At 36.1% G+C, this 25,833-nt stretch overlaps 1 protein-coding gene and 1 long non-coding RNA gene across 10 annotated transcripts in view; one reads left to right on the forward strand and one right to left on the reverse strand.

Moving 5' to 3' along the window:
* Nucleotides 1–3,315: 3,315 nt before the first annotated feature.
* Nucleotides 3,316–17,307, forward strand: LOC137853687 (uncharacterized). Its single transcript, XR_011094661.1, has 3 exons — nt 3,316–3,590; nt 5,090–5,170; nt 16,177–17,307. It is a non-coding gene; the product is annotated as an uncharacterized lncRNA (long non-coding RNA).
* CEP170 (centrosomal protein 170) overlaps nt 6,297–25,833 on the reverse strand; it is a 100,840-nt gene continuing 81,303 nt past the window's right edge. For 4 of the 9 annotated variants that reach the window (XM_068676335.1, XM_068676342.1, XM_068676338.1 and 1 more), the window contains 7 exons: nt 25,156–25,390; nt 20,769–20,946; nt 19,175–19,342; nt 18,812–18,900; nt 13,715–13,808; nt 11,447–11,498; nt 6,297–8,664 (listed from right to left, as the gene is read on the reverse strand). In XM_068676335.1, coding sequence (XP_068532436.1) covers nt 8,378–8,664; nt 11,447–11,498; nt 13,715–13,808; nt 18,812–18,900; nt 19,175–19,342; nt 20,769–20,946; nt 25,156–25,390 — 1,103 coding nt within the window. In that variant the 3' untranslated portion in view covers nt 6,297–8,377. The remainder of the gene's footprint in view (nt 8,665–11,446; nt 11,499–13,714; nt 13,809–18,811; nt 18,901–19,174; nt 19,343–20,768; nt 20,947–25,155; nt 25,391–25,833) is intronic. The other 5 variants (XM_068676343.1, XM_068676341.1, XM_068676337.1 and 2 more) reach the window with 3 other exon arrangements.

Consider the following 25,833-nt stretch of genomic DNA (forward strand, 5'->3'; position numbering starts at 1 on the left):
ACCAAATGTGTCAAATAGAGACCTGCAGAGAGGAAATGTGTCAGATAAGAGAGGCTCCTTGTTAGCCACCTATATTATGTTCTGTCCCAACATCCTATTCCTATTGCTGTTGTGGTCAACTCCATCACATTTGTGTCACACACAGTGGATGATAAAATCAGGAAATCCATACGTGCTCATGATTGATGTCAGGCTCATAACAAAACCAAAATAATCCTGATTAACTGATCATGTTGAGTGACAGCAGATGCAGGAGGAGGCCCAGTGTATCTGGCATTCTCCTTGCTCAAACAGCTTTTCCCAACCTTCAGGACAAGGTGATGTCCCAGAGGCTGCCTGCCTCCTGGGACAGGCTCCTTTGTGTCTTCTGTCCTGCTTTTATGTGAATTGGGTTCTTCATCTTTCTTGAGATATCACTGTCATCTTGGTTATTTAGCTCAGGAGTTAAAAAATAACAAATTAATTCAATTTCATTTATAGGCATAGAGACCAGCCTGGAAACACGCTATTGGCTGTCAATATTTGGCTCAGATTTATGATGCAGTGAAGTTGCAGGGTATAGGAATTATTGGCTTGCTAATAAATAAATAAATATTTTTAAAAATAAATAAATACCCTTAGAAGATCCACTTCTCTCTCTCAGTGGGAAGGGCTCAGAGACCACCCTGCATTTGGCAGACACATCCAGAATTTGAGGACTGCAGAATTATTTACACCATCTCTATCTTGTGGAGAAGAAATGATTTATCTTGAATTCTGTTTTTAGAAAGAGCTCTTTAAAATCCACATGGAAATATATGGTCCCATTTTGCTCTTCAGAAGGCTGATTGATAATAAAGGAAAATAAATGAATAACTGGTACTATACTAAGTTGTATTTTCAAGCAACAGAAAGAAAATCAGTCAAGGAAAGCTCTCATGATTTTTAAGGCAGGTTTTACTTTTAGTTATCATCTCCTCCCATTACAAAACAATAATTATTAATTAATGTAGATCTAGGTACACAGAAAGTGCATTTTGCTGGAGACAGATTCAGTTACTGGTGGAAATCTGGTCCAACCCCTTTAGCTGTAGAGCAGTGGAGACAGGGAGCTTTGCTGGCTTACTGTGCTATGCAGCACTTCACTGTGCGCTCCCCCTGCAGTTTTTGTGCTTCATCACTAGAGAGCAGCTGCTTGATAGTGCTTTGCACTGAATATCTGCCTTACAAAAGTATCTGCCCTACAGAGAAACTATAAAACAGCTCCTGGTGCTGTGCTCCACCTGCCAGCCACATTGCTATCCCTCTTTGTTGCCTGTGTGTGTAGCATTATTTGGCCAGTGTCCAATTAATTCCTTGCAATGGGTTGATCAGAAACTAGTATTATGGTGTCTGGGGGAAAGAAAAAAAAAAAACGACAGCACAGAACATAGAAAGTCTGTGAAGGTACTGAAGGGCCCATAAAGTGGTCTTCAATCAGATCTGAAGACAGTGACATTTATTTGAATGCATACATGTTCAGGACAGGAATTTCATGGTTAATGGCACAAGAAGCAATTTTTGGAGCGATCCTATGATGGATAAGGACCATAGAAATCAGTCAAATCCACATTTGTGTAGGTCATGGGAAATGTTTCATTTGCTCAGTTATGACGTTAATGTTAGGGATTTGATAACCAGATTATCAACTGTATTTTGACTCAAATTCTTCGCAAAGCACATTAAAATATTTCTAATAATTTATTTTTAATTTCTTTATTAAAAAAAAAAAATTAGTACAAGCAGCCTAGAGAGGAGAAAGAGAAACTGCTGAGCAGCAGAGCACTGGGCACCGTGAGAGGCTGAGGGAGCACCTTGTCTCTCAGTGGTGAGCCTGCAAATCAGTGCTGCTCGGTGACTAAAGCTTAGGGCTGCTGTACTTAGGGTGCTTCAAAACTCTTCCTGTATGATGTTCAAATTCTTGGATTCCTCAGGAGAGCAAGAGGCTGTGATGGGAAGCTTTAAGCCCTCATAGTGCTGGGGCATGTGTGTAAAGGCACTAAATGGTCGCTCTCCAACCTGCATTTGCAACAGCTTGTAGCTGGGGATTTCAGTGTGGTAAAGGCTGGAAAGCATTCACTCATATGTAATGTATTTTTCTTACGAACATCTGTCAGCAGGCAAAAAAAAGTACTAAGAAAAGTAAATGGACAATTTTATTTTTTTTGTTATGCATGTATAGATCATGTACTGACATGGAAGGGATAAAAGTACTCCAGACATTCAACTTCCCAGTCAGTCAAAGGAATGCAAGAAAAAACTTAGAAATAAGATAGTGAATGTATAAACTTATCCAGAACGATTCATGTTATAGCTCTGACATGAGAACTTCATTTTCTTTTAATCTCTGAGGACCTTTGTAACAGCAAAGAATATTAAATTTGGAGATTAAGCAGCAACATGTGGCTGGTTCTGGTATCTCTGTGTAGCAATGGCCCTTTCCTCCTCTTTCATGTTTTTGAACCGTCTCAAGAGACTTCGCAAAGCCCTCGAGGCACTTCCTTAGTCTGCTCAAGCAGCCCTGTTTAAGAGCCTTCGTTTCACTGTCACTGAGCTGAACATCTGCCCTCACTTTTGGGTTGCCAAAAGTTTCACTCATTCTAGGAAACAGATGTAATCATTTACTGAAGCTTTCGGAAGTGTTCAAAATATAATGAATACGGCCAGCGCCCTGCTTTTATCCTGTAGGGGAGGACTCACGCTTTTCCAGAGCCCTTGCTGGCATGTCACCCTTCCGTGTCTGCTGGACTCCTGTCCCTGTCTCACCACTGACACCCCCGCAGCTGCTTCAGCTGCCTGCCATGCCCGTGCCCGAGGTCTACAGAACCACGGGAACGGCCCTGCCAGCTCCTGCTGCCCTCACTGGTCCCAAACATGAATGTCTCAGAAAATGCAAAATGCCCCCCTACCCTTACCCCCTGGGTAAGGACAGCCTCCTCAGCATAGCCTGATTTTTTTCCATGGAAATCTCTTGCTTTGCCTTGCCTTGCCTCGCCGCGCCTTGGATTTACCTGAGGAATTGCTAGACCTGACTGTAATACACTTCTTTGGATTCCCCTGAGTCCATACATTATTTGTTCCAGCTTGGTTCAGCTAGGTACCCTGTACCTGATCACAACTCCTTTCCTTACAAATCCTGCTGCTGCTAACAGCAGCAGTGCTTTGTCTTTACGATCTGCTCTTCAGAGCTCAATACAGTGGTTCATATCAGAGAGAAAATGAGGGAGACAAATGTAGTATACTTTTTGCTGAAATTGCCATTAAAGGAGAGAAGCAGGAGAGCCTGAGTGCTGGCATAGCCAGAGCCAGGAGGGGCCAGAGATAACCTGACCATCATGAAATGATCACTGGCTCTTCTGCCTCTCATTTCTCCTTTGATAGTGACGGTAATAAACCACAGACAGAACGTGGGATTATCCACTTAGCTCTGTTCTTCCCGACTCCTGAGTGAGATGAAAGCCTCAGCCACAATCCTGAGCCTTCAAGAAGAAATTAGGCAACTTGATCTTATTTCAAAGGACACCAGACTTAATGGGGCATGTGACCTTTCTCAAAACATCTTTGAATTACTGGTAAGTAGCAGTTTAACTAGAAAATTTTAGAGGCTTCAGAATTTTTTCTTCCAGAAGAATTCATGTGCTCAGCATGGTACATCACCATATTTATCTTTTTTTTTTTTATGAGAAGTTGACAAGGCGGGTGAATGGCTTTTAGATCTTTTCTGAGCAATATATACTGTAATTGCCAATATGCTTTTTGGTATCATGATCCTGTGGACATTTAACATACAAGAGCGATGAGGCCACAATCAGTAACTGAGGCTCAGGACAAGAGCCTTCCTACAGAACCCTCCTGCTGCATGCTGTCCTGCAGGGAAACTGGCTTGTGATTAACCATAGCGTTGTAAAAATATAATTGTTCATGTATTCCTGATAATGTTTGGACAATCAAACAAAAAGCAATTACTTGGATGTTTTTTACTTTGTGCTTCTTCCTATATTTTGAAATGGAGTCACGACATTACATTACATTAGAAAACTAAAATGAACAGCAGCATCAGCACTGCAAAGCTGGTTAATAGGGTTTTGCTGGCAGCAGATCGAAAGCCGCAGGTATTGGTGGCTGAAAACTTCTATAGATATGATCTCCGTTAGCTCATTAAATCTTAAGATAAAAAAGATTAAAATATTTAAATATATGCACATAACCCAAGATAATTTGCATGGGAAATTACAGCACTTCATGCACATACAAACCATATAAATTCAAAGAAAACTGATACACATCATGGCATTCAGTGCTGTCTAATAGAGAGAAATAGGGAGAGGCCTGGAAAAAAGATTTGCTCGAGACTCATGAAAATGTCGAAGAAGCACAGCGCCGGGGATTAAGCGTGCAATGCTTGAAGTCTCTGGGTCTGCCAGGAGGAAGCAGCAGCTCCAAAGTGCCTCGCTGGCCGACCCGGGGGATTCCTCCAGCCCAGCAGCAGGGAGCACTGCCAGAAAGCCAGCAGGGGAAACGGCAGGGAGGGAGCAAATTGATCCAGCTGGGAAGGTGCAATTCAGCCAGAAAGCACCATTGGAGGGTAGGGTCTTGTAGCTCCTTCTTTGTCCTCCGTCGTGTGCTGCAAGCCTATGGGTGATTGTGCTGTTTGTAAGATTATCTGTGCCAGCCCTCCGTCCTGCCATCTGGGAGACTTCAGAAAGTGGCAAGACGGCTTCATTGATCTGCAGTGATCCTCCAAAGCCTCGAGCTTTCACTGTGTCTCCCTGGAGAAAAGCCTTAATTAGAAATTTCCTTCAGCTATGCTTTTTAATCATACCTCTTGCTTTATAGATTTTTTTCTGCTACTTTATGCTTTCCATTTTTTGGCTGACTGCATTTTAAAGCAGTAGGACATGTTCCAGCATGTTTCCTAGGCTGGAGGAATTTAAATATCAATTAAAAGAAACCACAGATCTCAAGTAGGATGAATTTCTTCCTACTAATTTAAAAATCCTGCTTTTGCAACTTTGGGTTAAAGCTTATAATCATCTCATTTAAAAACATTTTAAAATTTCCTGTGCTGCAGGGCAACATTTCTGAACTCTACAGAAGTGCATGCAAGCAAAAACGTGAACACGGTGGTCTGATTTTGAGCTCAGTCATGCAGGTATGTAACTTCACTTAGACGAACCCTTCCACTGACTCGATGGAGAGCAGCTATGCTTAACTTTAAACCTATAATTGAGGTTGTGTGCTGGATCGTGTGCTGGAGCATTAGGGGACAAAGGCATGATTTGTTGAACAGTTTTCTTATGGCTGCATAAAAAACATATATTTTTTAAATAAAACCATTTCACCGCTAAAAAGGAAATGACTTTTTACATTAATGCCACTTTAAGATTTGAAAACTACTTAAATTGGCCAAGGTTGGAAATTCAGATTCTCAAACATCTGCCCAGGAGCCTACAAACACATTCCCAGAAACTCCAGCTGGCAAATGGTGCTTACAGCAATGAACCAACCCGCTCAGGTAGGCTGAAACTTCACCTTTCCTAGGCTCACTATGCCCTGGAGGTATTTGAGACGTATGGATGCAGAGCTTAGGGACATGGTGTTGGGGTGGACTTGGAAGTGCTAGGCTGATGGCTGGGTATGATGATCTGAAGGGTCCTTTCCAACATACTTAAGTCTGTGATTCTGCATCAGGTGCTAACGTCAACCCTGAGATAAGCTCACTAACGCTGAAACGTGCAAGCTGGGAAAGAATTGTTGGAATTTAATACTAAACTCAGTTCTGCTCTTGCATGAAACTAACTACAGAGGAGGAAATGCAGCATCTTGCAGGAAAATTTGTGCAAAATCCAAGCTGCGACAAAAGAAAAACAGGCACCAACCTGGAGCCAAACCAGAATGTTCAATAAAGTTTTCCAATATATGAAGCACAAGGAAATCAGTCTGGAAACAATTTGATATAGCACCTGGCAGGTGCAATAAAGCTCACTTATTTTCATTCCATAAAGTGGGAAACAGTCACTATTTGGTGACTAGCATACTGGACTATTTTTGCCTTTAGTTTTGCACACAAAAATCAATTCAAATGTTGTAACAAACCCAAGTATAGGAAAGCAAGCCAGTAGTGTCAGCACAGAATAAATGATGCAGTGGTGGCAATGCTACATCCTTTTCAGTAAAGAAGGTATTTATGAAGAATGCTATTTCCTATTTCAGTACAGGGAAGGTGGAATGCAGGAGGATTGTGTGAACTTCCCAGCCCTGAATTACATACTCACACGTTTGTAAAGTTCCAGAAACACTTTATTTAAAAATGGAGTTGTAAATGCATATAACAAAATAACATACATAATAAATGTAACAAAAATAAATAAGGAGAACATGTTCATATAAAATAAGAACATAGTAATGCAAAATGCTTATTACAGAACATAAAGGTATAAACGCCTGAAGGAACACAAACAGAATCTTGCATGAAGAGCCTGCACCTTTAATCCTTCCTTTAGTCCTTCCTAGCCATCTCCTACTTCCCACTCAAGTCTGCAGAAAAAAATGTTTCCAAGCATTAAACAAAAGAAGGAATTATGGCGATGGTTTGGTACACTCTGTTTTCAATACCTAGCTCTAGTTTCAATTTGTTTTTGCCCTTCTGCACCTTCTAAAACTTTTCATGTAGCCCTGTAAACTAGTGTAGTTCAGGCTTCCACAGTTAGCTGGAGTAGAGCATATTGAGTCATACATGAAGGCTGTTTGCTTTTATTTTTTTTTAAAGAAAATATGAAATCCATTATACAACAGATTAGTGGTTTTGTTTTTACATCTCTACAAAAAAAGTTTTTGTGTTTTTATTAACTGGTCCAACTTTTACTGATTTCTGAAAGCCTGTACAATTTAAAAGTGTACAGAAAGTAGATTTTTTAAACAAATGTCATATAGGATTATTGCTGATATTAAAGACCATTTCATAAAAGCTGCAAAACTGTATCTTTAACCTTAATATATAGAGACTGATGCAAACATAGGAAAATTCCAGTCTATTAGTTACATTTAACAGAAATAACATTCCTCCAAATTACAGTGTTCTGGAAATACAAAGTAATTTACTTTTATTTTTATTATTATTTCCAAATGTTAAGTTACTGGGACACCTTATAAGGAAAATAGGCTTATATAGGAAACTTTAAATAGACTTGCTTTTCAGTGGTATAAGCAAAATGTCTGTGTTAGCAGTCTTCTTCCAGAATCCTTTTAAACATGTAAGACAGAGACAGCTTCACTAGCAAGACTATGGGAAAATATACAGAAACAAATTAAAATCATTTGCTTGGGAGTGCATCTATTGATCAAGCAAATTATGACAACACTATTTCAAGTCCCTAAAGAAAATTTTACATCTCATGATCATTCCAAGGAACAGTAATTTCTTTCATAAGCTTATGTTGCATTTGAATTGGTGAGAGCCCATTTGCCTCAATATGCTTTAAAATGTCCCACATTGCTGTATGTTTAAATTTGTTTCCTAGTTTCAACAAACATTTGGACAGGAATATGAAATACTTCTACTTTTATTAACATCAAAAAGACATTTGAAGATCAAAAAGTGCCAAATAGTCCTTTCAGAAAGTAAATTAAAACACTGCAATGTTAATGCAAGTACAGTATTATCAGTTTTCTATGTACACCAAAACACTGTTTGCTGTTTAATGATATCGATATGTTCACCTACCACTCCCAGCAAATCTTAGTGCAAACATAATATGTGAACTTTGTAAACCCCAAGACAATTTACGCAGCAACAAGGTTATATAAATCACAGAACTGTTTGAGATTCTCAGCACACAAGAATGAATGTTTTCTGAAATCTGTCTTACCTTTTGCAGTAATGTGTCATTGTAGTCAAAGATAATGCTTCCTATATAAATCATCTAATTCAGGATCAAATGTAACTGTTCAACAGTTCTGTACAAACTTTAGAGGAGGAAGTCCATTAAATAGAGCAGCTTGGCAAAGAGATTTGGGGTTTCAGTAACATTAAATGTTAGACTGCTCGCATGGCTTTTAAAAAAAAAATAAATCTGTTAAGGGAAAACTGCTGATATAGTAATTCTTTTGCAAAGCACACAACCATAAAGGGCAAACCTGCCACAATCTGCTTTCCTACACTGGTATCTATGCATGTCTTTATGATTTGAAAAGGATTTGTGTGACAATCAAAGCATCACAGTTAAAGAAAACTGGTTTAATAAAACAATTACTGTTTGACCAAGCCTTTTTTTATTTTTTAGTTATAAAACCAATATTATAATCTTTCCATTATTTCAAAACATTCCACGTGAACGGTATTTGTAACAACAGTGAGATGTCATTCACGCAGAGTGGCATCTTCTTCTTCACCGTCTGGATTAAACCTATTGAAATGTATGCTGAAATCCGACTCAGATTCAGTGGTCTCAAATTCAGCTGCAACAGGGACGGCAGTGGGTCGAGGAGCCCGTGCTTCAGGCTGGCAGTTTGGCTGCACTTGAGGACGGGTGTTTTGAGAAATAGGACTGGACTTCTGCTTCGGCTGAGCTGGTAAGATGGGGCTGGCAAATCCCAAATTGCTCAGAGCATCCAAGGTACCATCAGGGTCAATCATAGCGTTAATTGCTAAGCAATCAAGAAAAGATGAAAGGGATAGGGGAAAAAAAAAAAAAAAAACACATCAAAAACATTATTTTCTGCACTAATGAAAACAGCTTATTTGTATCTCCATACTTTTTATTCTGTTCACGTATTAACATCTCTGACTAGAGTAAAAGCCTACAAACAATCCCAACAGGATCAATAACCGAAGTTATCTCTCAACTATTCGGAATCTAATTAGAGATGTAAAATCCTATTCTCACACTTCTATTTTTATGACAACAGACAGGAAGTTTTTATATATGTTGACCACTGCAATATAATGGTATATACAACGTATATGCTGTATATGATACATATGTTTAAAAGCATTTACATTTATTAAAATTGCAGATGAAAGGGAATTGCACAAACTAAACACTGCCTGATGTGGGGGTGGGAAGAGATGACTTAACAGTCTCCAACTAGCTTATGGGGACGTAAAAGAAAGATGGGATTTTTAGTCGTGTAAGGAACTGTTTCTTTAATCTTATAAGCGCAGTATGTTGCATCCCTCCCCATGCCCAAGTGTCCACAGCTGCTAATTCCACAACTGAATGAAATTTGTACAAAAAAAAGCCATCATTTATGCTTTTATACATAATGATGGATTTATTGTCCCTCTCCCTCCAGATAGTGAGGGCAAACTGAAAGCGTCCAGTACATGTTTATTTTGCTGAACTATTAATACATGTGTCATATTTAACAGAACCTTTCTCTGTTCTATTCCAAAACTAAATTAACATACATTTGAATACCACTGCATACACAAAGAAATTTGGTCTCTTTTTCTGGGCTTATTTCTTTGTTATGTAATCTGAACATAACATAATTTGTAACAAATTAACATTTTATTGAAAACTAGCATGAAACAAATATTAATTTGCCAATAAAAGTTACTAATGATTTCCCCTGAAATATTCTTTTTTTAAAAAAAAAAAAAAAAACACAAAACAAACACACACACATATTAATGAAGGATTAAATCTGAATTGAAAAAAAAAAGGAAATTTAAAACAAAGATAATACAATTATGATTATACATGAACAAGGACAATCAATTCATTTGACCCCTCCAAGTAAAGCAATGATCTAAGTATAAACAACACATAACTGTAAGCTCTTTTTAGAATTAGAATAGTTGAGTCAGAAGAGACCTACAAAGATCATCCAGTCCAACTGCCTGACAACTAAGGGGCTAACCAAAAGTTAAAGCATTGAGGCAAAAGTTGAGGGCATTATCCAAATGCCTCTTGAACACTGACAGACATGGGCCATCAACTGACTCACTAGGTAGTCTCTTCCAGTGTTCGACCACTCGCAAAGGAAATTTTCCTAACGACCAGCCTGAACCTCCCTTGGCACCAGTTTGTGCTGTTCCTTTGTGTCCTGTCATTTGTTAAAAGAGAGAATTGTCTCAATTTTAAAATATATGCAGCTGTTAGTTGATTTTGATAAATGGTCTAAATAACAGACCTTGCCAATGCTCTCCCTCATCCCCCCCATTTAAACATGTAGGTTAAGTCTGCATGTGAAAAAGCAAAGAAATAACTGTTCTATTTCATAGTCTGTGGATGCCGCAACTACAGTGAAAAGACCTAGTAGTGTGAAGATGTCAAAAACTGATCCTAAATTTTAATTTTATGGTGTCAGATAAATCTGACTTTTCTTTTTTTTTTTTTGATTTCCTATAGATTATAGTCCCAGAATATTACTTATACCGAATTGTTCTAACATGAGGGTATTACTGATGTGCAAAAACTATTTTATAAAGACTAATCTCAGTAGGATATGCTGTCTCCTACTCTTCAAAATTTTCACACAGAAATATTTATATTAAGGAAGTTTCACAAGTAATTCTTCTGGGATTCTCTGGACTATTTCATTGTAAATCGAGCCTTTTCTCACCCACATAAAAAATACATCACTGTTTTGTTTTAATACAATTCGGTGATGTATATTTACCAGATATGCCAGTAATTATATGGTATTAAATTATGTAACATACTGTGATCATATTTTAAATAAGATGTGACATTTTTATTTGTTTCATATATTAAAAAACAAAACAAACAAACAAACAAAAAAACAGAATTATTTAAGTTGAAAAAGACCTCTAAGATAATCACATTCTACTGTTAACATAGCTCTGCCAAGCCTACCACTAAACCATGTCCCTAAGCACCACACCTACCCATCTTCTGAATGCCTCCAGGGATGGTGACTCACTCACTTCCCCTGGGCAGCCTATTCTAATTTCTAATGCCTCACAACCCTTTCAGTGAAGAAATTTTTCCTAATATCCACCCTAATCCTCCCCTAATACAACTTCAGGTCATTTCCTCTTGTCCTATCTTGGGAGAAGAGACTGACCCCCACCCTGCTACAACGTTCTTTGAGGTAGTTGTAGAAAGAGGTAAGGCCTCCCCTGAGCCTCCCTTTCTCCAGACTAAACAACCCCAGTTCCTTCAGCTGCTCCTCATAAGCCTTGTTTTCTAGACCCTTTAGCAGCTTCATTGCCCTTCTTTCGACATGCTCCAAAGCACCTTCGTGTCCTTCTTGTAGTGAGGGGCCCAAAACTGAACACAGTATTTGAAGTGAGGCCTCACCAAAGCCACGTACAGTGGGACAATCACTTCCCTGGTCTTGTTGGCCACACTATTTCTGATACAAAATAAATAAATAAATAAATAAATAAAATAAATCTCTATATAAGAATTTGGAAGCAGACAATGATTAGAAAGAAAAGTAAAAAAAGGATCTCTACCTTGCAACTGTTTCTCAACTCGTTTCAGTTCTTGTAAGATCGATGATATTTCCTAGGAAAGAATCAAATATTCAAATGATCAAGGACATGTTTCAGTAAGGAAAAATACATCCAAACTATGTATCAGTAGCAAATAACCCCTCTCTCCAGATTTTTTAATATGGTGCTTGTCTTTTCCCTCCTTGCATCAAGAATACTCACTGGGTGGGGCTGTGCCATTTGCACCATGGGCCCTAGGTGCTTCAGGACGGACTACTGTGGCCCTCTTGGAAATGAATTATTCTTCCTGACTGGCCAATAGCCCAAATCAACAAAACCTCATTTTGTCCCTTGCTTAATTGCCCACACTAATTTTTCTCAAGCACTGACTGATAGGGATCCCAATTGTGTAGAAACAAGGCAAAGTGAAACCAAACCTTCAAAGGAAATTCAACATATAAACCCAGTATCAATGGGGTAGACAAGCTGATTCATAACCTTGCTCAGATGCGTGTCAGAACAGGCAGTAAGATGACTATATTAGGATTTTACCTTCAACCACTGGGCCCTGCTCTTGTGAGGGCCTGCACTGCATTGGCGCTGGGCCTTCAGCACTCATTTGCTTTTACAGTGCCTCTGCCCTACACTGCTTGCTAACACAGACATAGCCACAGCTGTGCAGTCAGGAACACAACAATTATTAAATGCACCACAGTTCGGATTATAAATGTGTAAATCCTGCTGCTGCAGGACCCTGCACTGAAGAATACTGCTAATCTGATTGCTAAGGAAAGCTATCAGAGATCTTTATAAGCAGATAATTTTCAAAGGTGCTCAATTTCAGAAACCTATTGAAGGATTTCTGCACTAACTAATTTGATGTGAATTTTTGTGGCTGGCCAATAAATTGTATCTTGGATTTTACAAAGACATTATCTATAAGCAAATTCCACATCTGAGCTGGACATATATGTCCCAAGGTCAAAGCAAACATCAGCTACAACTGTCCTCTGCTATCTTTTCATAACATTCTGTGGTTAAAAAAATAAAAAAAAAGCACCACTTTAGTATGGGTTTGAATGATACTTTGCTCTGAAAACTAAGCAGAAACTTGAAAATAAGTGCATAGACCAAAGAAAGAAAGAAAGAAACAAACAAACAAAAAAAAAAAAAAAAAAAAAAACACACTTTCAAACAATGTGAGATGCTTTAAAGCATTGGAAGAAAGAATTATAAAGTGCTGAGCAAAATATACAAAAAATAGTGCTTTTTCATGAAAGCCTTAAAAAACACACATTAATGGCATTTAGAATGTAAAACATTAAACTTTGTTCTTATTCTGTATATAGATAGGATAATTATATGATCATGTTTCTGAAATTACATGTTTCCATGAGTAACCTTGAATAATTAAACTTTGAAAACAAATGAAACCCCCCCAACATTCTGTAGAAATTACAGGCCAAGTTTTTAATATTTTCAGGAAAAATCAATCTGAATGCATATTATACCAAAAGAACTTGTAATGATATAGCAGAGAATACTAGCCAGTTCAAGACCAGAGGAACTATGAGGATATTTTGTTTCTGTATCAGTCCAGGATGAAGGACATGAAGAAGAGTTTCCTCTCCTGGCCTTTCCCTTAGAAAAGAAAGCTGCCTCCAGAAGTTAATTTTCTAGCAACACAATACTCTAGCAGTCAGGGTAATACAGACTCTCCACTTGCTCTCACATGCAGAAATGTTTTTCGAACCCTATGCTCTGTGTTTAGAAGCAGAGGACAAGTATACCAGGAAAAAACCCTTGTGCTCCATTCCCTCACACTGTCACACAGTCTAATCATGAAATATTTCTAATTATGCAGGGGTAGAAGACTGTACAATTCAAACAGAGTTGTGGTTGGTATTGTATAGTTGTCATTTCAGCATAAAATTAAAATTATTAGATTTGAAGAGTGTTTTTATTACAATATGCCTACAGATTCTTTTCCTTTCCATATATCAAAATATAACTATTTCTCATAAATATGACTCATTCTCATAAATATGATTAATCACTAGGTAAAGTAGTCTTGAAATTGTAAAACAAGTTATTTGAAAGCATCCACCATTCAATCTGATGGTTACCTTCTGTTAAATAATAGTGATCAGTTAAGGCCGTAAACAGTTTGCATTCTTTTCAGGTATTCTGTTTGCAATATAATTGAATATAGCACGGTCTTCTACTTATTATTTAGAAAATATACGACAGAGACATTCATTCTACCCCAGAAAAGATATGTATTCATACCATGCTTGATGTTTTCACAATAGGAACTTCACTTTCAGCTCGCAACTTGTTTTCAATTTCTTCCCAATTTCTGTCTTGGTCCTTAAATAATATTCTAGAACAAAGAAACGCAAGAATAGTATGTTTAAAGTAGACAAAAGGTAAACAAACTAAAACTTAAAGATTAGATACACAGTCCGAGAAAGCAGCCTAGGGAACACTGAATAAAAACAAAATCTGAAAATATTAAAAACCGACTGAATTGAACCACAAAGTCTGAATTTGTAGGGTAGTATACAGAGTTTCAGCAATATCATTTGTATTTACATTAAAATAGCAGTGGTGTAGCTAAATACTTGCTTATGGTGTTGAAAAGGCATAGTTGATTCTTTCTTCCAGCACTGAGACAATTTTATTTTATTTTTCAAACTACTTTATAGTAGTCAGAGAATTTCCTGTCAATATTGCATTTAATGACATTGGCAAAATATATGAAAAACATTAACACTGGTAAATAAATTCAACTTCTACATTTGTACTTTATATTAATTTAAAGAAAGAACACTTTTGGAAATTAAAAATATGTTACACAGAAGATACTGTTTTTCTAATGCAAGAAAACTCTCAATGCACAAATTGCATACACATAGTTTAGCAATACGAAAGTTACTTGTTTAAAGAAGTCACTTCTATTATTTGTAAAATCCCAAAGCATGTTATGAGATCCCAAGGTGGTTTTTTTTGTTTGCTTTTACTGTTTTGCTTCCCTGCTGTGATAACATTGCTGTATTATAAACATAATTTAAATTGGCCATATTTACACAACTGAAAACAAGGAATCCATATATATTTAAGGATCTGTTTTTTTTAATTATTATTATTTTTTTTCCCTAAGTGACACCACGATGACATTAGTGGAGTATATTCTAAATCTGCTTCTTTAATCGCTATAATTAAATACTAACTCTAGCTGGAAATGCAACTGCAGCAAACACTAATGATATTTTAGACTTAACTTTAGACTTTAACCTTCAGTAAAACAGACCTGCTTTCACCCTTATTCTCCTTAAGAGATGATGTTTTTACTTTTTTTACAATTTGAAAAATTTACACTTCAGAAATTATTTAAAACAATAGGAAAAATGGAAAAAGTAATTTAAAAATGATATTATTTCCACTATAAATTGGACTGGCCAATTTGTTTTTGATATTATCTGAGGAATCCTATTTCCTTTTTGCAATATTTCTTCCTTCTGCTCTTGCCTTTTCCCAGACTTTTTGTTGCAAATCTGACTAACCTTTCTTTTTTGGTTGTGCTCAGTCCTCGTTTTTCTTTTGTTGAACTTTGGAGGATGCACAAACAACTGCAGGAACTGATGAGTGGTGCCTGCACTGAGCTGATTGCTTTGCCTAGATTTTGCCTGACTGAACAAGTACTTGCCTGCTGCAAGTCAAGCCAATAGTACTGCATTCTTATTGTACAGCACATATAAAAACCAGTATGTGTTGTCACTACAAAGTGTACTTACCTCTTCCCTTCATAACCTCTGAAAATTCCTGCAAACGCATTACAACATACAAAGACAGAAAAGCAAACAAGCTGTGTATCTGCTTCCTGTGAAGCCACCACAGTAATTCTTAAGCAAAGAATTGGTTACAGAATACCCAGCAAGAGTGTTACAGAATTTTTAATTACAATGTTGTTTGGTGTACACCAGTGGGTAAGAACCTGATTACACACACCAATGAATATAAGTATATTAGCAACACCCAAGCTATGACCTTATTCTGAAGAAAAATGCAAATATACAGAGGGTTTGGTGAAAGGAAAGAATCAAGCACTTGAACCTGGTTCAAGCTGAACACCATGCTACGACCTGGAAAAAAACAAACACCTTGGCTAGCTCTGAGAGGATTTAGCCAAAGAATACAGCATCAGAAGCTTCTCTCAATCCTATTTCTTAATAGAAGGTAGGAATGATGACAGAACTCAGTAAAACTCTGAACATTATCTATAAAGTAGGAAACAAAAATGGCAGATCTAATGAAATAGGGAAAAAATAAGTCAAGCCAAAAAGATACACATTTATTTTTCCCCTCAGATTTATTTATTTTCATTACTGATTTCTGCTCATTTTAATTTCCAATAGATCATCTTGTCGAAAATGACTGAAAATATTTATGATAATAGTATTTTAGCTGAAGTGAAACTGGTCTTTTTTCAGTAAAGCTAGGTTCTGCAACTACAATATTATAGAAAGAAGAATGTTTATGTTTACAGGAAGCACATCTTTGACCATATGAACTCAGGAGGGAAGTAATTTATTATTGTTTTTATTATGTATGGTGGAATTTGTAATTGCACTATACTGTCTATGCTCTTGTGAAAGAAGCTTACATTGGTGAAGAATGAAATTTGAAGGAGGACTTAAAAACATAATCAAGCTCACTGGTGCCTATAAAACTTTCTCATCTTCTTTCAGGGTCAAGTACTCTGGAAGAACACACAACTGTTTGCTTGACAAATCCTGACTGATTTTCATTGTATCTGTTCTGGACAGAAATTTTAACTGGCTTAGCTCCAGTGAAATGAATGGAAGGACAGGAGTTTGCTGAACTTACTACAGAATTTACTTTAGTTTTGTTGATGTACATAGCTCTTTGCTCCCTTGTATGTTCTCTAAAAACAATTCTAAAACTATTGTGTTTTTCTAATTCAAAATACCAATGACATTATGATTAACGTCATATTATTCAAATCCATTCTGAGTATCAGGAAAAGGAAGTTTTGATCAAAGTTCTGGGGATTATGATCAAGCATTACATATTGATAAAAGTTCTCCAATATATTTTTATTGAAAAATGTAATGCCTCTCTCTTTAAATGTATGTACAATATTTACATGTATGCTTATGCTTATAGTTTCGTACATGATCAAATCACTGTTTCATTAATTATAATGTAATATGACATACCCATTAAGCTCAGAAAACTTAGCAGAAAAATGTAAGAATATTATACCTGTTTTTCTCAGAATGCATTTGTATACATAAATTTGTTTTAATTCACTGTACTGAACTCACAGTTTTTTGTGTTAAACAACTACAACTGTGCTAGCAAAATATTTACAGATCACAAGCTTCAAATCATCAAGAAAAATCAGCACAACAAAAAGAATAGAGCATCTACTATCTACTGCGTTTGAGGCATTTTAAGATTCATATCATCCTACAAGCCTACCATAAAAAAGTCAGTCAATAAGTAAGATTCTTGTTCCGATGATGCAGCTTTAAAAGGAAAAAAAATATATTGGTAAGCAGAGTTCCTCACGGATGTCACTGTATTTCCCCAGAGAATTATGCTCAAAGCAAAAATTCATGTAATATTTTTGCAATGTTTCTGTTTGCAGTATTTTGAATGCCTTCTAGAAAGACTTTCAAAGAACACTCACACTTATGTATCTCTTTGTACTGTTTCTTTGCTTACTTGTTGGGATCAACTGTTAAAGTAAATGATATGGTGCACTCATAGGTAGATTAAACTTGAATAAATTATGAATTTCTACACAATTTGTAATAAATTCTGCGTAATAAAGTTGAACTCTGTTAATTTGACACAGGTTTTGAGGGTAACTATATTGCAAATCTGCATTTCACAAATTCACTGGTATCTGAAATTTATATAGCAATAGATATTTGTGTCTTTTGCTTAAGGATATTTTAATAAATAATGATACATGAAATCATGTATCTGGGGAAACCAAGAAGGGAAAGGCAGCGAACAGTATATTCCATTATTATAATCCTGTAGCCTGCAAATGGTAAATTGGAACAAGAAGCAAGACAAATGTCAGTGTGGGAACATGTTCTGAGATAGCAGAAATAACATACTCACAAATGTTACGTATAACCACCAGTAACAATAGAACAGACACACAAAAATAAAACAGATATAATAAGAATGGACTGTTTTAAGGACTCGATTCTTATTTATATTCTTCCTACTAGAAACAGCAATATTAGAATTGGCAGATAATCTACAGTTTTTACTGATTTATATTGATTTTTTTCTTGCTATGTATGATCAAGTCTTTTTCCATAGTCCCATGGGAATACAACATTCAAATATGCTAGTATTTTGCTGCTTTTAGTTGTTACGTCACCCTATGATGAATTTAATTTGTGATTTGGTCATCCATCCAAGATTTCAGTATGGGACACTTACTAGACAAACCAATCAATTACAGACCTAATATTTTCTCACATTAAAAAAATTATACATGAAGTTCAGCCAAGTGACTTACTTTTTCTTTTATTTATGCTATTTTTAAATGATTAACTGCACAAAGACATGAAGAAGGACATGTGAATTATACAACCCTGAACTTTTTATTTAGAATTTGTATTTCCTCTTGTCAAATAAAGTGGTCACCAAATGGTTGTATGCTCACTCATTCAAGTTAAAAGCAGCTGTTGCTAGAGAAACAAGTTATCATTTTTGACATGTCTGTACTTTCTGCTAGCTACTATGACATTTTTGGCAGGAATCTAACTATCTAAGCAGGAGTTTTCAATTAAAAATAACAGATGTCATCATCTGTTATTTTAGTTATTGTCTCCAGAGCAAATTCTTTTTCAGAAGGGTTTACTGAAACTGCTCTCCTCTCTCCAATTGTTTTTCTTCCTAAAATGGTTGATCCTTACATCAGCTTGGCAAGTACACAGTTTAGCACACTTTAAGCTTATCTTTTCAGAAAGAGAGTTCTGTTAGATTTGCATAGAGGTAATGTAGATTTTGCACAGCATTTTCATGCTTTGCAACAGCACTTTGGCTGGAAGTATGATAAATATTACTCTGTCCATGCAAATTTTACTGATATTTAACTTCATATAATGTGTAACACACACAAGCAATAATGGAAAAAATATTAATTCCAAATCTTATTGAACACTACAGAAAAACAACAACAAAAAAAAACACAACATAACTAACATTGCTTTTTTAAAGTATTAGTTGCTACCAAACACTTTTGCTGTATCCGAATAATACATCTCCTACTAGTAATGTCAATGAGAGCAGAACATTTTCAATAACAACAATTAAAAAACAAAAAACTACCTGATTTTGCCAGCTGTTTTGTCTATGGATTGTCTTATCTTGCGAGAAAACTGGAAGACTGAGGATAACAGCAGACTGTCCCCCATAACCTGCAATAAGTTTTAAGTAAGATTAAACAAAAAATTCCATATATTTTCAATTACCTTTTTACCTTTAAAAAAACACACTTGTGTTCTAATTAGTATCCTACACAATCATTTTAGAACATTTTGCAAATTAAATAACACACAAAGAATGTTTTCTGGGATTAATGCTACCTGATACAGGTAGGAATGAAAGGATAGTGTAGAATACTAAGCAGAGAGACAATTGTGAAAAATTAAAATAGATCTATTACTACAGAGAAACTTGTTGTGTACTCACTTCATCTCTGCTCCAAGTCCTCCTTCTGGTAATCGTTGGGGGATCCGTGATATCTGGTAGCTGAGGTCTAGCATCATTAGGCCGACCATTCCCCTCTGGTGGTTTGGCATGCACTAGTGGAGGGATTTTTCTAAAATTGAGACTTTCATCAAATACTCGGTCAACCAACTGGAGAATAAAGGAAAAATACAGTTTATGAAACCAACTAATGGTGAAGTGAGACTAATCTTTTTTTCCTTTTGAAACAGATTACAAGCAGTCTATCAAATAAAAATCATTCTGTTGTCTTTTGTAGTATAAACTGAGGGATTGCCAATGTAATGATACTTTGTAAAAATTAATGCCGTTTTTCCAAACAGCAGATATACATGGTAACTACACGACCAGCCCACAGAAATTTTGCTTACAGACAGGTAACATGACAGTTACCTATAAACTGGTTTGGCCCTTAACTAATGCAATATATCTGTGAAATTAAGTACAGTACAAGCAAATTTAGATATTTTTTTTTTCCCAATTAATTGTAGTATTGCAGAAGCACCTATACCTACTTAGAGGACATACTGCCACCTGCAGTAGTATGTACACATTGTACAGCATTTTTTTAAAGAACAAAATAAACAGTAGCATAATAGTCTGAGCAGTCTAGCTGGATTTGAGAAAATGAGCACTTTCCTTGCTGAAGTTTAGCCATGAGTCCATAAGAATTAAAAATAAAATCTATGTGGGTGTAATTATAATTTTTCTAAGTACACAATTCATAGGTTTCTCATCACTGTTTATATCTTTTTTTCCACAGAAAATGACAGTATTTTACTAGTAAAAGTCAACTGATGTATTAGCCAAACTTAACATACACAAAAATGAATAAACACATTTTGAAAGGAGTACTATGAAGAAAAAAAATGCAGTAAACATTTATAACGTATTAGGATGAACTGTAATATGGTAGAAAGTGATGATTTCAGTTCAAATTAACATGTTTACTGGCATTAGAACTGTGATGGTTACTAGAACAAGTTAGTCAATATACATGTATTCAAACAAAAGCACACCAGAGATAGTCAAAGAAAATTAGAACTAATAGAATCACTCACAGGGCAAACTTATTTCAAGGCAGTTTTTGACAATGTTATTAGGAGAGAAAATATGAAGTTATTGTTAGCTGATGGTGCCTAAGCATTTAAATGTTCAGAAGAAGAAACTTTAACGTCACCTGTGAAAAGAGGGGCTTTTTTTGTTTTTAATTACTATACAAAGTATTAAACATATACATATATATAGAGATACCTGCTTACACACTAGTATCTTTAAATGCACTTAGATAATATTCAATATCTAAGGCTATGGTTAAGCAAGAAACAAATAACCATCTAGGTCCTATGCTTTGTGGAAAAAAAGAGACAGACAGATAGGATGCATTTGGGTGATATTTTTTACAATCCGTGTTAACAGAATCATTTCTGGGTAATTTATCAGAACACAAAAGAACTTTAAATCAAAAGAGAACAGATCATGCGCACAGGTTGGGTGGAAATAACTAAAAAGGCTATGCAAAATGCTAAAAGCAAAAGAAATAAAGAAAAGAAAGAACCTTATGCATTTCTCCATGAAGATCTCCTACCTCTTCTCTAGTGTCTATGGCAGAGCCAGGGGTGGTGGCAGCAGTGCTTACTGTGGTACTGGGGGCAGTGCCTGATGAAGTCACTGAATCTATCTCTCCTGCTACATCGTTGATTTCCCGTGCGATGAGAGCCAGATCTTGACTGATCCTAGTAATAAAGACAGCGTTACTTTCTTCCCTAGAAACACTACTGGAGCAGTAGAGTCCAACCTGCAGCATTTCAGCTTTTAAGTTCCAGCTTTAGATGGTAACTGTGCTACAAAAATGTGCATGCCCCTCTGAATAGAAAGTCTATTCATGGAATCACAAAAGCAAATTCTTAACTGAAGCTTTTAATAATATGCATTTATAGAGGAAGATGACAGAAGGCAATCTCAAGAGACAGAGCATCCTTGTTTTTTACCTAGGATTCCCAGGCAAAGAAGTGTGTAATACACACAGAGTTATGTCCAACATATGATTCAAGAGAAATGTTGTGAAACTACTGCAAAGATGACTCATGTGAATGCAGTAAATCTGAAATGCACAGAATACCTTTAATTTATATCTCAGTTAACCTATTTACAAAGAACTTTCTTCAGGACCTGATTACCCAGCAGCCTTGCAACTTGCTCACATCAAGCTGCTTACACGCCTGAAATTCCAGACCAATATCCTAAATCGTCAAATCAAGACAAGCTTGCCAGGATATGATAGAGCAATACAAATATATTCAGTTTCTCAGCTGAAGATTCCTGTAACTAATTACTGTTTGAAGTTCTCCAAACTGCTGCTGCAGCCTTCCTCTGCAGTTGCTGTACAAAAGCCTTTTCCTTTCTTCTAATCCACCACATCACAAAATAGCCCTGCTCTGTATTCTGCTAAGCAGCATGAAAGCAAAGCAAAGGAGCTTGCCTAGCTCTGCTTGTGCCTCTCCTCCCCAGAACACCCCAAAAGACCGATAGAAAAAACAAAAAGCAACCCAAAGCAGAAGCTAAGAGCCTCCCAATAACTATGGCACCCTGAATCTCCAGCTTCAAGCAGACAGTTCAGAAGACCTAGAATTCAGAGCAGCCCAAGTGATCCCCGCTCATACCTCTGTCTGAGAGGAGCGAAGGCACAGAAGTCAGCAGTGCTGACTCTGCACCACCAAGGATGCTGTGAAATAACAGCAGCCGCCATTTAAGCGGAAGGAGTTGCATGCAACAGGGATGCACGTGTCGCTGGCCAGTGCTTAAGGGTGAGTTTTGCTGCCTTTTAATTTTTATTTTTTTTTGAAATTGGCTTCAAGTCTGAACAAATGGACACCATCAATTTTGAGATAGTTCTACTCACTCAGTCTTAAAACCAGAAAAGCAGAAATTATTAGAGATATTCCCAGCCAAATGGCAACACTGGATTTTGTGGCTAATGATCAGCAATTCATGACAAAGTGCAAGATCGTGTCATAAATGTATATATAATTGGAATAAGGCTGGCAGAGAATATGTAACAATTACCTATGACCTGTATTTCTGAATTCAGGCTATGAAAGACTGGGACACTAAAGTACAAATCAAGTCAATTGATCAGTTTTATAAATTAAGATGTGGTAATTATTTCTACATTAATTTAACCTAATTATTACAATTTTTGATCCAATTTTAATTTGTTTCAGGTGCTTATATATGTACACCATTATAACTCCAAGGTTTGAGCTACTGTTCCAAGTAGAAGAGCTACTAGAACACCTGCTTCCATCGCTTCACACAACCACATCACTTTTTTCGTAAACAGGTAGATGTAGCTAATAATCACTTTTGAATCTCTGGGACAAAATTTGGCACATAATGAATTATTGTGGAGAAAATAAGAAGGAAATTGCTATTATCAGTAAATCCCCCAGAAGACAAATGTCATTAAACACTAAAACCAAAAGTAGTATAAATCAACCAGGACAACTCTTTACAGAAATCACCAATGCTTCGACATGCAACAGACACTTCCGCTGAATTCTTACCAAGCAATCAAAATTACAGAAAAATGTCAGATGTCCACATCCAACTGAATTCAAATGAATTCTAAAGATACCATATTCTAAACAATTCTAAAATGTATGACAAGCAATTTGTTACACAATCACCACAGTCAAACACCAGCCATGTGAACAAAATCTGGAATCAGTTTCATTGCGATAGTAAGCTATAGCCAGTGCTCTGTAATTTTCTGTACAGAAACAATACAGAGTGCTAAATCAAAAGCATTATGAAAAACAAAACAACTCAGAGTTGGGCTTGCTCAATTATCAAATCATTCTGCATTAACTTATAGAAAGAAAAAGTATGGCTTAAATATAAGGAGTATGTTTTGTATAAAGACTATTTCCCTGATTTATGTACACAATTTACTCTGTTGTAATGGTAGGTTGTGTTGCAGATTTCTACTGCTTCCATTGCATCAGTCCTAGCAATTATAGAAGGCAAATGGATTCAGGGAGACAAAACCAAAACAAAACTCAAATTCCCAAGCCCCTCCACCCACCCAAGGAAATGCTTCCAGATTTGCTTTGTGAACAGACTCTTCCCCATAACTACACAGTTGCTTCATCTAACACAAGGAAAAATGTGGGAACACTTGGCTTGGGATAGGGAGAGCATGATCTTTTTCAACAACCTTGAACTCTAACTCTTATTTACCTGTATTGAAAAAACAGCTGTGGTGTTCCAAAAATTACAATAAAATAGGAATGCTTCCAAGAAATCTGTCGTAATTCTTTACTCATGGATTACTGAAAACATTTCTATGCTTAGTCTACTATGTCATAAACTGAGTCAATTAATTTTGCAATGATACTTTGAAACCATGAAACAAAATATATGTGAAGCTCATATTATTGTATATTCAACCCAAGCCAAAACGTTTTAGACCAGATTTGGCTATTCCATTATTTTTAAATATCTCTTTCAAATTCTCAGTTTTATTAACATCTGTAAATTTTAGAGTCTGTGAAAAGTGCAAAACATAAATCTTTGAAGACCAATTTAAATACAGCATGATGGTAACATAGAAGAAATTAAATTTTTGCCACACAACCTCTACTTTCAACTACACATTTATTTTATGTAATACTTAATTTTAACGCTCCCCAATTTGATCAGCTATTCAACTAAGACTCACAGAATTTGGTAGGAATTGAATATTTTTATAGTTGTGCACACAATGTATGTGTATAAGTGTGCACATGTGCACAAATACATAGAGCATATATATTTATGATGTTAAATACCTGTCTTCAATCTGTGTTAAGGGTACAGTATCAACTAAGCTACAATAAGGAAATAGTACATTTGAAGTCTCTAAGCTTTACATATTTCTGATTTTAATCACATCGTTTTCATATTCTTGAATTAAATTGATTAATAAACTTAATTTCACAGTGATACTCATGACTTATCAAGTCTGCCTTAAGTATTTTCTCTTTGCACACAGTACACTAGAAAAAGTATACGTTGAAAAATATTACCAAGAAGAGGCAAAACTAAATTACACTAAGCAAAGCACAGTGATTCACCAGCTGTAAGACCACACTAAGATAAATTTTAAAAAGAAAACACATTTCTTGTTTAGGCTCCCTAATTCAGTTCTGTGAAAAGGTTCAAAACTTGAACACTGGCATTTAAGTTTTAAATAACATTTAAATACTTATGTAGTTTTATTTATGTTGTTTAAGCTATTTGAAGTTTTCATTGCCTGGTTATTGCACAACACAGGAATAATAGGTTACCAGAATGTAGAAATGATTGCCTTTTACGTGGTTAACGTGAAGCACAGTGCTATTAGCAATAATGAAGAAATTGCTACACTAATCTCAGGGTCTCAGAAGAAATTACTTTTTGATGAGTGTATATGATTTAAGCCAGAAAATATCTAACATGAAATAATGTCCAGACTAAACATTAAAGCAAGAACATGGTCTCTCACATTGCCCAAATCCCTTCCTCTCTCTGAGAGGCACAGGTACCAAAATGAAATTTTACCTCACTGTCATTGTAAAGGCAGCATAAAATCTGATATACTTCAGCCTCAAGAAATACACCATTAGCAACCAAGAGTTCCACACAAAGTACCTCTGGAAGTCCCAGTAATGCAACCAGAAGTTTGTATTCTGGGATCTAGCTATCATAATTCAGAAATGACCATCATCTTCCATTATATGTGTAGGTAACATGGGTGTTCTGTCAGTCTCTTGTCAGAATTCAAATTTACCCATTAAGGCAGTGAATGAAAACTAAGAGCGATACAGAAAATCCATCAGGTCACACATTCTCCCATATATGTACCCATACATCTGGTTGGATACAAATCTTTGTAATTTTAGTGGTGCTCCTTGAAAACCAACCTTGCTATTTCTTCTCGATGAGCAGTCCAGTCACGAATGTAATCTTCCTGTTCTTTTATTCTGTGCTTGAATGTATTGCTACTTTGAGTTGCTGTCCCAGTGCTCTGCAGTCGTGTGGTTTTCAGGGCTGGAGAGGTACGTAGACGGGTATGTTTAGGGGAATTACGGTTTGATCCAAATTCATCTTCTGAGGTGGAAGCATAATCTGTAGGAAAGCGCCTCCATCTTGCACTTACTAAATTAGTTTAATTATTAAAAAAGAATTATTATTGCGTCTTTTATAAGAAAAAAAATATTTCAGTAATATCACAAAAATACACGACTATTCATTATCAATCCCCAGATACCTCACAAAAGGTTTATTTACTACATCTTAAAAAGAAAGGTTAAATAATATTGATTAATAAAACATAAAACGGATGCTCTTTGTATAATGATGAGTGAAATAAGATGTAAAAGCCAGTAACTGTATAAGAGCTGAAGCAAACTGTATCAAAAAAAGGGCCCAATTCATTAACATTTAAGTATATAGTCAGGTTGCACTTTTTCTGCAGATTTTTTCCCCAAGTTTCATTTACAGTTTAAGTGATACACAAAAACTGAAAAGACATGAAGGAAGGACTGAGCTGGCACCAAGCCTAGAATGCATGCTTACGTAAGGAAAGCATAAAAATCACA

This window comes from Anas acuta, chromosome 3 (assembly GCF_963932015.1).
Source record: "Anas acuta chromosome 3, bAnaAcu1.1, whole genome shotgun sequence".
Taxonomy (NCBI): Eukaryota; Metazoa; Chordata; class Aves; order Anseriformes; family Anatidae; genus Anas; species Anas acuta.